Source organism: Brachionichthys hirsutus, chromosome 10 (genome assembly GCF_040956055.1).
Source record: "Brachionichthys hirsutus isolate HB-005 chromosome 10, CSIRO-AGI_Bhir_v1, whole genome shotgun sequence".
Lineage (NCBI taxonomy): Eukaryota > Metazoa > Chordata > Actinopteri > Lophiiformes > Brachionichthyidae > Brachionichthys > Brachionichthys hirsutus.
The window spans coordinates 10,172,227-10,184,637 of record NC_090906.1 but is presented as its reverse complement, the minus strand read 5'-3'; the positions used below and the strand labels follow the sequence as shown (position 1 = coordinate 10,184,637).

The window sequence follows — 12,411 nt, the reverse complement described above, 5'->3', positions numbered from 1 at the left end:
GCCAACGATGTAGCAGATATTAATTACCCCGAGCGGAGATCCATCTCTCTGCAGCTCTGTCTCCTTCTCTACGCTTGTCCAATCACATTTATCACAGCCCATTATAAAGGACAAGGTGATTCTGTGCTTACGAAGGAGAGGAGCCCAAATTGAAATATCTACGGTGTATCCAATATGTCTGGTCTTCTGGAAATGCTGTCTGCAGTTTTTTCTCATTAGTGTACATAAATTTGACACTTCATCTTCTACACCAAATGGGTTGTTTGGTGGACATGGAACTTCAGACATCTCACTGCAGGAAATATACAGTATATGAATAAACCGCTATCGCTGGCAGCAATTACCCAGAGGAGGCTGTCTTTGTGGGGGTGTTTTACATGGATCTATAACCATTGATGCCATAAAGCATCCTGGAATATAAGAGAAGCAGCTAGAAAATGATTTAAACTGAATGACCAGGATTTGTTTCAGCTTAATTCTGGTTTGTATTATTATTATTAATAATCAATGAATGACTTCTACTCATAGATGTCCAGACTATATATGATCTTAAAGATGTATTTATATTTGAGGCCAGTGTTAAATTTGATGCTGACCCAGGAGCAAACATCTGACTTTACCGCCATTTATAAGCTGCATTAATCAAAAATGCTTGGATGGAATAGCGAACTGATGGTGACAAATATATCTTCTGATATCCACTGACAGTGCAATATATTTCATACCATTTGCCGGCGCCTGTCTATATCGACGCACACCCTTGTGTGCTGTCGACTGACCCCTTGCTGTTATCATTCAGTCTGACCACACGCCGATATTCACACATCCAAACGGGGATGGGCGGATTTATCCCACTTCGGCGGCGCTGTTTTGATCGCTGCTCTCATTTTGGAGCTGATGAAAGTACAGCTGTAATGTGGTGGAATGAATGCTTTGTCTACCAGCTTCCACCATCAACTCAAATCGATGGGGCATGTAATTGGTGGCCACTTTTTGTGATTGCTAAGACAAACAGGCGATGTTGGGGACATGGAAGATCAGTGTCACGCACAAAACAAGCCCGAGAGAGGGATTTATGAGCCGTCAGATTCACCAACTTACAGTCACAATCTCCGACTGATTCTCACTGCTGCAAAGCACTATTGTAATTACTGTTTGACCAGATTTAACAGGCCATTCTGTAAAGCTGTAACCTCCACGAAGGCCAATGGAATTCAATAGAACAAAACTAATTAAATATTTATACCACTGACAGACAACCTTGTGAACTTCCACTGCTGGACTTCTTGACGATAAGGGTGAAACGATATGGGGTACATGAACAAGTTTTCTTGAAGTTGCAAATTACAGCAACGTGAAAAGTCAATGTTACAGAACATTTTACATAAATAGATATGACGGTGCCTCTGTTTAATGTAAAGTGTTTTTAGAAAAATGTTCCTGCAGTGACGATTATGCCCTCCCAATCCTGCGCCACGATTAGAAGGTAAGTTAGATCGCTTCTCACACATTGCAAGTACATACAGCGTGAATTCATGAGAGGCACCTGCTGCAACATAGCACCGGCTCACCTTGGTACTGCAGCAGAATGAATCCAGCATTCTGCTGCTGATCACTATGGAATCGAATGGAGATCTGGTTGCTCCAACTACGCAGCACGAGCCCCCTCATCAAGACCGACTCGTTGGCGAGGATGAAAGCTTCTCGGCCGCCCGTGTCCTCCACCGTCACGTGATCGCCCTCCAACGCGCTCACATTTAGCACCTGAAAAAAGGAGGAGATGCCATCATCACAAGCAAGTCTCGGTTCAGTCATTTGCTTAGTAACCCATTATTGGATTTCAGATGTGTTTTTAAGTATTTACTGTACAATGTCATTCCATATAAGATTTGTTGAAGATCAACTCATCCTTGTTCTGCTTCCCCATGCGGCTATAAAAGACACTCCGACAACAGTGTTTTATGTCTTCCACAGGTTTGAGCAGCATCTGCAGCTAAATCTGGCACGGAAGCCTCATGAGGATTGAATGTAGTTAAACTGCCTGGATAATGGAGGAGTGGCACATTTTGGAGCAACATCTGATTCATTCCCTACAGAACTATAAGAGCTAATCCAACAGCAGGCCATAGTTATTATTACAAATATGTTTTAATTGAATTGTAGCAATTTGCTTCTAATAACTAAAAACCAATCCACTAAATAGCACTAAATAAATGTAAAATATAAGCTAAGTGCCAAATGTACATCGGCCTGTGGAGATTTAAATACCGGTACCACTGTGTCACTGTGATAATCAGTTTATCTTAAACTAAATGGAAATGAGCAAAAAGCCTAAAAGATAAATGCATCCGCAAAGCTATTGGCAACTCTTGCTGACATTTTTATATATACCTTGCACAAAAATGTGTTTAGATTTTGGGTGTCCCTTGAGGCAGAAAAAAGGGTTCCCCTCCACAGACTCATGTCCTTGAGGTATTGTGTGTGAGGAGTGTTTGGGCAATGGCCTGGAAAAGCTGAGACAGTGGGTACGATGAGCACTTTGCACCACAGCGGCAGGAAGCTGAATCTAGTCAGGTTGACTAACTGTCACTCAGTTGACGGGAGCTGACAATGAGAGTGTGGAGGGGCTAATGGACGCTTTGAGGTGGAGCGTGAAGGTGACCTTTCCCTGAATGATCCATGAGGTCAGCCAGTTTGATTTATTCGATTTTTAATCGCATCCTGAATATAGCACAACACTACTCTCGAGGTTTTCAGACAAACAGAGCAAACGTTAAACCAGAATAGGCAGCAGGGATTCAAGATTCTGTCACCTCGGTTAATTTTAGCACAAAATGTCATATTTTCATTTTAGTTTAAAGTAATTTAGTTTTTGCTGGAGATAACAGTGTCACAGTGAGTAATAAAAGGAATGTCACATGATTTCAGAATCCCTATTTCTCAAGGGCAACAGCAATGACATCACCTCAGGCACAGTTTTTTTTTTCTTCTGCCTTTTCTCTCTCAGTTAATATGGAGGAATTTGACGTTTTGTAAATCAGGTTATCCCACATGCTCATCTTATAACTTCATAATTCACCTCACAGTGCAGCACAGCAGTGCTCCTATTCATACATGTACATCCAAAGTGTTAGAACAAAATGCAGATTTGTGGAATTGCATCTAAATTACATTAAAATTACATTACAACCTTTCATGTGGCAAGATCTAAACATTTCAGATCGTTAAGCCTGCAGGGAAGCAAATTTGTGCTATGTTTTCAAGTTGTTTGTCTCGGGCATTCAGACTGAGTTAAAGATCAAAATGAGAGATTATAATTTCATTCAAATATCAAATCATTATGCTCTAATTTATTTCAGATGCCTTCACGATTATGTAAAGCTGACATGTGGATGAGGCGCCTGATATTGCAGCCATGTTCACAAATATTTCAGCCAACCAGCTCTTAAATATATATATATATTTTTTTAATGAATAGCACATAATACCTGTGTTGTTGATTTGGTAAACGCGCATCGTGAGATGTTTATGCTGCTGTATCCATCGTCCATATGGTTCACATCCTGATATTTATTGAGGTCAAACAGATTGTGTGAGCATAGAAACTTGGTTTACATATACAAGGGAGGCTTATGAAGGACAGGTGAGCAGATAGTGGACAGAGAACATTTGGACTGATAGATAGTTTGGCCCCAGAGGACCCTATCATTTGTCATCCACCCTGGGACCTGTCACTGCAGCCGGCAACAGCTGTCCTGCCTCAGTTATGAATCATTGGCCATGTCAAGAGACATCAGACTACCTTATCTTCACCAGTGCTACAGCCAAATGCCCAGAGGGACTTCTTTCTCACTGTCAAACACACAATGCACACACATAGACACACACACATGTCTACGTACACGCATGCATTTTACTCTGGACTGTAATGAGCACAGGCTTATTGTAACTACTAGATAGATTCTCCACCTCAGCGAACACATTTGTGAGTCTGGGGATTTGGCTGACCAAGCACACTTCTGCACCAAACACAAGATTATCAAAGGACGCCATCTAAATCTTTTATTTTTGGCAGAGGGAGGGGGGCGTTGTGTGGCAAGGAGAAAATCTAAGTATTTTTTTTTTAAATCAAGCTCATGAAATGGAGAATCTAAAATGTTGCAATAAATAAACTGTCCATTGGGGAGGAACTTGTTGAACTCTACTTCTTCCCTGTAAAATATTTTCCCTTAGCCAAATCAAAATGAGAGGACTGCAGGCAAGAGGGTCATCTCTCTCTCTCCTCTGGCCGGTCTTTTCAATCAGACCCCAATAAAGAACAGCCCATCCTACAAGGCCACAACACAATCACGAGGGTGGAACTTCACTCAGGACACAAAGGATGGGCGGAAATCTCTAAAATAAATGTTTCAGAGTGCCTTGATCTTTCTGTGTTTACCATGGCCTTTGTAGAACAGGGAGCTTCCAGCGTGCTGCTGTGTTAAACTGCCTGATAGTGAGCCGGGGTGAAGAGCCATCTTATCACATCCAAACAGAAAGCAGCCTGGCATGGGCTTTAATCTGTAGCTAGAGTCAGCGCCGATATCTGACCGTGTCAGAGATCAAAGAATCAGTTTCATGCAATTAGAGTGTTGCTATCTTCTATTAAACGGGACAAAATGCATAGGCGAGAAATAAAAATATTCTGCAGGTGCATCGAAACAAATGACACTTTTACCATGTGGCATGTAATCTTTCCTCTCTCATTTATTAATTAATCTGTAAGTAAACCGTGAGCTAACTGTCTGCAGAGACCTACTTCCACTGATAATTTACTGTCGAAAACATCTGGTAGTGCTCTGCAATGAACATTTACACTGACTCGCAGGAGCCATTGCTGATGCAGAGATGAGCAGTATGCCATCTAAATGATCCCACCATACATGGAAATTAAAGGACCCTGCTGCAAGGGGGAAATAAATCAACAGCCATTGGACTTACCAGCTGCAGTGTCATTATTACTATGATAGAACACATCGGCTTATGCAGGAGAACACAACACGCACCTGATTGCTCCGTGTCTGAGGCTCACATGTGAATTATCTCAGTGCACCCATCCGGTTGCTGTTTTTTGTGCATCTTCCGATAAACTCACTCGAAAATGAGTTCTGGCGGTGATTGTTATGTAACAACGTTATCAGAAATGAACATTCACCTCTACTGAAAACCGCCAAGGCCGTTTCCGATTAGCGCCGTCTTCTAAAACAATGGATCCTCACCAATCAGCAAGAGCAGAAATTTTAATGAGAATGTGTTGGAGCACAAGGATGAAAACAATGAGTTCAGTTTTAAAATGGTCCCTGTTTTGCTCCCAGTACCTCCACCACAGAGAGACCATCTCCTCTAACGCTGGTGGGGTGTTTTCCCTTACACTAAAACACACACCGAGACCCTCGCTGTCTCAGGAGCCGCCATGAGACGAGAGCCTTGCTTTTCTGAGAAATCCACATCAATTTCTGAAGTCTCTGTCACGCCTTTCTATTTCTGTATATTTGCCTCACTGTGCATTTTCAGCTTGTATTTAAATGCGCCGATTTCTAATTTACTCTCTGTATTTTACCAGAATGCACATTCACTGTCCAATTCTCATCATGCCACCGCAAGAGTTTGGGGAGAACACTGTCTTCTGCTAGACAGCCTTCTCCCTGTATGACAGCTCGCTGGGTGGAGGAGCAATTAGTGTCACCTGAAAGCCTTCGTCTCAGGGTGGCTAGTCCCCGTGAAAACTCATCTCTGCAAAGCCCTGACACCCTAAAACGCTCATCAAGATCAAACTGGCCTCTTTTATGCCCTGTCTTACTCCCCCCCGAGGCACAACATGATGAAGTCTTCCTTCTCCGGCTGCCTTCTATCAAGCTGATTAAAGCCAGCAAGCCTGTCTTTGGCCTCCATTCCTCAGTCGGGATCAGTTTCTCTGGGACATACAGCGTCTGTGTGGCGTGGACCTATTTATGCAGCTGAGGGCCAGAGGTGATGAGGATTACCTGCATCATTGTAGTTTAGAGGGTAACTACCGGTTGTACAAAAGTGTCAAGGCTTGCCTGTCAAGGAAGCGCTGTCTTGCTGCCCTTTTATATGACGAGAGCGCTATCGGTCAGTGAACAATGACAGTGTAAATTGAATTATTTTCCTCACAAGCCACATTTGGCCAGAGTCAGCGCTGGGCGCAGTTTGCTCCCCTTGTAAGGAATGCTAGAATTAAAATGGGAGTTCCCAGATCAATACGGCAATTCACCCAGCACTGAGAGGAGACTGTGTATCAAGTGTTGGCGCTGCTTATTAACGTGGCTATTGATTGGAGTCAAGAGTGCGGTCACAGAGGCGGCATCAAATACCCATCGTTAACCCTCAGGTCAGGGTTACCGATACACATTTGGCAGGTGCTATAGCATCTCAGTCCTTAAAGGGACATCGATGATCAACCTTGAGGCATAACTCTGTGAACATGCAGCTCATTAGCTGTTTGGAAAACAATTCACTTATTTGAGGATGATAAATATGGAGGCTTTAATTTCCCCAAGCTGACACGTGAGGCCGTTGTTTCATATTCATAAACTTGAACAAAATAAATCAAGTAGATTCCAGTTTTCACTTGGTCGACGACTAAATCCTTTTCATACATGTCATAATGGCTCGGCTCGGCAAAGGACTATCTCTAATTTAGTAATCTGCCATTTCTGTAATAATATTAATTTTCCTTAAGATACATACTATTTCCATTTGACTGTTATTTCAATCAAGATACCTAGAAGAAGAAATATACATATATATATTCATGATGACATTTTTCAATCAGTTGAAGCTTTCTTTGTGTTAACATTCTGTGTTCTACAAGAGCTAAAAGTGATTGAGACCTGATAGAGGAGGCAGACAAGAGTGTCAGTGAGTGTCGCAAATGAGAGCCGGGTGGAAATGCAGAAAACAAAATAGAAGGATCACATAATTGTGAGAGGGATGAGAAGAGAAAAAATATAGTTAAACAGCATTTGACCTCAAGATCCTCACTTGCCATCTCCCTGAATGATACTGCTTTAAACCTGTCAGAAAATGGAAGCACTCTCCCAATCAGCCTTTGAGCTACTGGAAGAAATTGGCCACATCTGGGCTGCTAACCCCTGAAATGTGTCAACCACCCTTACTCCTCCCTACACAATGCATTATCTTTTAGCAAGAGCGCACAGATGGGGGCACCATGAAACAGAACGGGGACAACCTGTGCAGAGCTTCAGATGGCAACTCTTTGAGACCCAGGTAGCGATGAAGAGCAGAGAAGATGGAGAAATCAGAGGAGGACAGATGGCCTGGAAAGAACCGATTGCTAGCTAACGCTGCAGATTTATTTTGTCAAAAAAAAAAAAAAAAGCTCAAACAGATTTTAAGCACTTTAATGCCACAGCGCGGTTCTGGGAACTTCCATCTGTCCTGTTCTAAAACCTTATTGCCATAGTTACTCTAAGAAGACGAGCTAAAGAGCCCAAAAATGAGATGGAGATGTCGCAAATTTACCTGTTAAAAACTTTCATTTATGCAATGTGTGGATAAAAGGTCTATTTTTGTACATACCAATAGACCTTTGTTTAAATATAATTTCAGCCATTATTAAACCATTAGATATCTCACTGTTGAAAATTGGTGTTACATCAACCCACCTAATATTTATGCCATTATTCTGTAAATATGTTGTACGCCAGCCAGAATCACCAGATGGGAAAACATATTATATACGGCTAGCTGTGGCCGAGAGGTTTCGGGATGAGGACAGTAAATTCTCCTGATTAAATTTTCATCACATCCTGCCTTGCATGCTGCCAGCTGCTGAAAGAATTGTGCAAACACAGAAAAGGTCTCATCCTGCTTATTTAATCCCTTCCAATCTATCTGATGTTGAATACTGGTGCCTATTGTGCTGGACAAGACTGAAAAGGATTTGTTCACAAATATACATATAGATAAATAAATATGGACCAGTCTAATCAAAATTATTTTAAATACCTTTTGCCTTATTTCCATCCTTTGCCCTTGCCTAATGCTGGTCAGTGTTTTGGACTGGTAGTGTCCCGTTAAAAGAGGCAACTTCCCATCCTATTTGATTAGTACCATTAAAATTACATGTAAATATATAATTAAAAAAGGATATTAACAATAATATAAGCTGTTCATTTCAACTTTTATTTATCTTTTTTTTATATCGGCCTTCAATGAAATGACCCAGTTGCTGGCTTATATGTATCATCTGTTGTTATTAAATTACCTTTGCAACAACTGGTCTACAAGGACACGAGACAATGTCCCATATGTGATATTACTCCTTTGGATACATTTATTGCTAGCTGTCGTGTTTAACACATGACCATGACGCTCCAGGCCTGTGCAGCTTCATATCCGCAATGTAATCTGTCCTACAGCGCACCATTTCCAATGAGCTGCCAAATCAAGCCATACCAATCCATTCGTTCCAAATTTGAGGTAGGAAGAATTGCTCGTCACGTTACAGTTTAACCGATCCGCCTGTAGCCAAGGAAAAAAAAAAAAAAAAAATTACAAATGACAGCGTTCCTGTTCTGTGACCTGCTGTTGACCATAATGTCTCCTGTTCTCGGGATGCTTGTTGCATTTTACCCAGTTTTCTTTATGTGTAAAACATAGCTTGTGCACAAGTCACTACTACTCCAGAACTCTCCTTTCTGATCTCCTTCATTTAAACTCTTTGGACCTGGAAATCCTCGAACCAGACGAGCTTCACAGGTTACTTAAGAGAGCAGGAACGACACACACTGGACTTCAATATCTAGCTTTCAATTTTCTGTGATTTGATGTCTCTGTCAGCAACTCATTCTATTTCGCTGTGCCAAGCAGTTTTCTGTATCGTTTGCCATCAGATCAATATCTTTTCAGCTTTAGGAGAGAGGGAGACTGTGGCCCCATCTGTTCACATGGTGGTGCTGAAACACACAGCTTTCTAATGGTTCTTTATCATGGTATGGTATAGGAAGATAAAATGTCTATATCATCTGCCCGTCTCGTATTGCTCCAAGGGAGTTTCTGCCTAAATGCACAGGCAAAGCAGTAGAAGTTGCGAGCTCATATAGCAAATGTTGTGAAATACACATATGTGTGTGTGTGTGTGTGTGAATGCGCATGCGCAGGTAAGCATGGCTGTGGCTTTAAGCGGTCCAAAAATTAAGAATTAAGTTACCTGGGGGGGGGGGGGTGAAAAAAGAACTCACTCGCAAACATATCCTCTGTCAAGACTTATCTTAGCCCTCCAGAGGCAGCAAGACAAAGCTCACACATTTTGAATTCTCCTGTGGTAAATGAGGTGTTTGAGGAATTGCAAATACCAGGGAACACTCACACACACACACACACACACACACACAGCGACAGTTAATTTTTTATAACCTTTTGTAAAAAGACTTACCAAGCAAACATTCAACCTGAAACAGACCCCAGCACTTTTGCCACCATCCGCCCACTCACCCCAGCACTTTTCTGCCTGTCTATCTCTGTCGACCCACACGAGACCAGAAAATGCTGTAAAAGCTTTAGAAGAGAAAGACTAATATACGTCACTGGTATCGGCAGCATTATTTTATGTTTAGAAGCGTTTTATGAAGACTCAAACAGCGGCACGCTTGTTAGAATGGCTACAATCAATTGTTAATAGGTCAAAGTAATAGTGGGTACCATGACTATCTCTGTGTGAATTATATTGCTAAAACTTACCAACCTGAAATCAATGATCACCTGATTTTATGCTCTGACCTTTACTGTCTTTCAGGTAACTCTTAAATGTGGCTCGTGCGATGAGGCACGGTTTGTTTTGTTTTGTTTTGTTTGCTTGTTTGTCATTGCCTGAAATAAATAAATACATACCTACCTAACTCTTGGTTTTAACCATAACTGTGCTGTTTTATTTGCACTCAGAGATCTGTCTGCTGTAAATGACTTGCTCATCATCAAATAGCTATAGCTGGTAAAAATGTTGGAGGTGAAAAAGAGACAGTATTTTCAGTTTTATCGATGCCCACAACTGCCCAAAAATAGTCTATCAAGCGATACTCGTTAAAGGTGCAACCTTTTTTAACTTTATCATATAGCATATTTTATACTAAAAACTGATGAATTCCTGAATTTCCCTTTTGGGAATAATAAAGTATTCTGAAGGGACAACATCATACATCAATATAGTGAGCTTTCAACTGACCTGAACCTCAATGCCATATCCCAGGTAGACAGTAATCAAGTAGTTGCACTCCAGTCCAGAGTCAAGATGCTGCCGAATTTCAATGTTAGCTTCAGGGTCAGTGAAATTCAGATTGCATGCCTCTGTGGGAGACAGTGAAAAGACAAGTTATTCAATTTTTCCCAGGTGACTGATCTTCCTGACAGCCCACCTGTGTCTCCATTGACCCTTTAACCCTCTAACTAGCTCTCCAGATTTCCTTCCAACACTGCTCATATTGGCCTTCAGCCATCTGTGGCCAGTGGAAAGGACAAGCAGGACACATCAGGGAACATCACATTATATTTTGACACATGAGCAGCACTGTTATCCCCGATGGAGTGACAAATAGTGGTGTGCAGTGTGCAAAATAACACTGAAGTGACGCTGATGACCGGACGCTTAATTTTGCTGTCCTCTGGGATGAACGAGCAAAATCTGGAGGTATTCTGAGCCGGTAAATGTCATTTGGATGCCATGTTTATGTCACAGAAGAGGCTTTTATGTATAACATTGAAAGTCACTGAAGTAAAAGATACCTGCTGTTTGCATTGTGGTGATGGTGGTGGTTGTAGTAATGGTTGTAGATGTCGTAGCGGCAGCTGGTTTGGGTAATGAATGATGTGGGCTGACTTTGTGTTTCACTGCTTCCCTGATGTCCCCTTTTCCTGCAAGGGAGGCCTCTGCAGGAGAAGCACTCCAACTTTGAGGCTGACTTCTCTGCGAGAAAACAGAAGCCACCGGGTTATTCTCAGTGGTTGAATCTTCATTGTTTTGTGTCACATGAGTGGTGAGAGAGCCTGTTGTTGCCTCTACCTTGTTTGGCTCCCTAGTTTTCTCATTTGAAGACATCTTTTGAGGTAGAGGCATGGGCGGCCTCAGTGTTGTGGGAGGAAATGTGGTCAGTGGGGAGGTGGCCGTGGCCGTGGCAGTACTAGCAATGTCTGAGAAAGCTGGGGCATCCTCATGGGGCACCAGCTGAGTGACAGGATCTTGTGCATCTGAGGCAGACTCAGAGCCCATCATGGGGGAATATTCAGCGACAGAGCCATCCCTCCTAAAAAAGTGCTGGTCCCCCTCAAACTCCCTCGTTAGTAGGTGCTCATGCAGCAGCAGGCCCCTGAAAATGGGCTGGTGGTTCGGGATGTTCATTGATGAGGCGGTGGTGACAGCCTGGACTTCACTCTCTGTGTCCAGTGTTGAAGAATCCCTGTCTGGAGCCAGTGTCCTCTTATGTATACTGTTGCTTTGCTTTAGACCTGAGTGTAGAAAAAAAAAAAAGATGTTTGTGGTAAGCAAAAAAATTCAGGCCAGTAAGCTCCAAATGCATCACACAGTACCCGAGTGCAGTATGTTTTCTTGACAGTTTCATTATAGAATCATCAAGTCTGCCTGCCGATAATCTACCACAGTGATGCCTAATGAGGTGAGAGGCTGGCCTTATGTGTAATTCTGCCACACTTACTTGGTTGCTATTAAAATCAGTTCATTATGACCATGAGTGTGTGTGTGTGTTTGGTTTTCAGCTATACAGAAGTGTAATTCCTCGTACTATCCATTATAGAAGCTATAATAAGAGCACAACCATCTGATGGGTTTACATAATGTAGGTCACTGCATGTAGCATGCACAACACACTCATTTATTGTACAGATTCCTAAGGGCCGAAAGCACACAACATATGTAGAATGTTCAGTATGCATCATTTTAGATTAACCATTTCAGCGATATAAGTTCAATTAAACAAGTCACCTGTGAACCATAAGAAGACAATAATAGCGACTGTGGTGAGCAGAATGCAGAAATACATTTTATTATCAAAGAGAAATTTCACAATTAGACCGGCAGTCAGGTGTGAGAGCTGAGAAACACGGAGCTGGAATAACTTTGTAATTTAACCTATGTATAAAAACACATATTTTTCTGTTTTATTTTTTTGCAGGAAAATATCCTTCTTTTTCACACACACACACACACACACACACCACTCAATCATGCCGCAGAGCAGTCAGTGTTACATGTTCAGCTCTGAAGCAGTGGGGGGGGAAATACATGAACCTGTGGGTGTCAACTGTAAAACATTATTGTGTATCCACATAGAAAAAAAAGTATATCTAATATATTTAATTATATGAGGAGTTTTCACA

General features: G+C 41.9%; 1 protein-coding gene across 1 annotated transcript in view; it reads right to left on the bottom strand.

The window, feature by feature from the left end:
- LOC137900193 (seizure protein 6 homolog) overlaps positions 1–11,594 on the bottom strand; it is a 28,367-nt gene extending 16,773 nt beyond the window's left edge. Inside the window, 5 exon segments of the mRNA XM_068744256.1 lie at positions 1,572–1,764; positions 10,247–10,368; positions 10,804–10,984; positions 11,081–11,546; positions 11,548–11,594. Of these exon segments, the coding sequence (XP_068600357.1) occupies positions 1,572–1,764; positions 10,247–10,368; positions 10,804–10,984; positions 11,081–11,546; positions 11,548–11,594 (1,009 nt within the window).
- Positions 11,595–12,411: the final 817 nt, after the last annotated feature.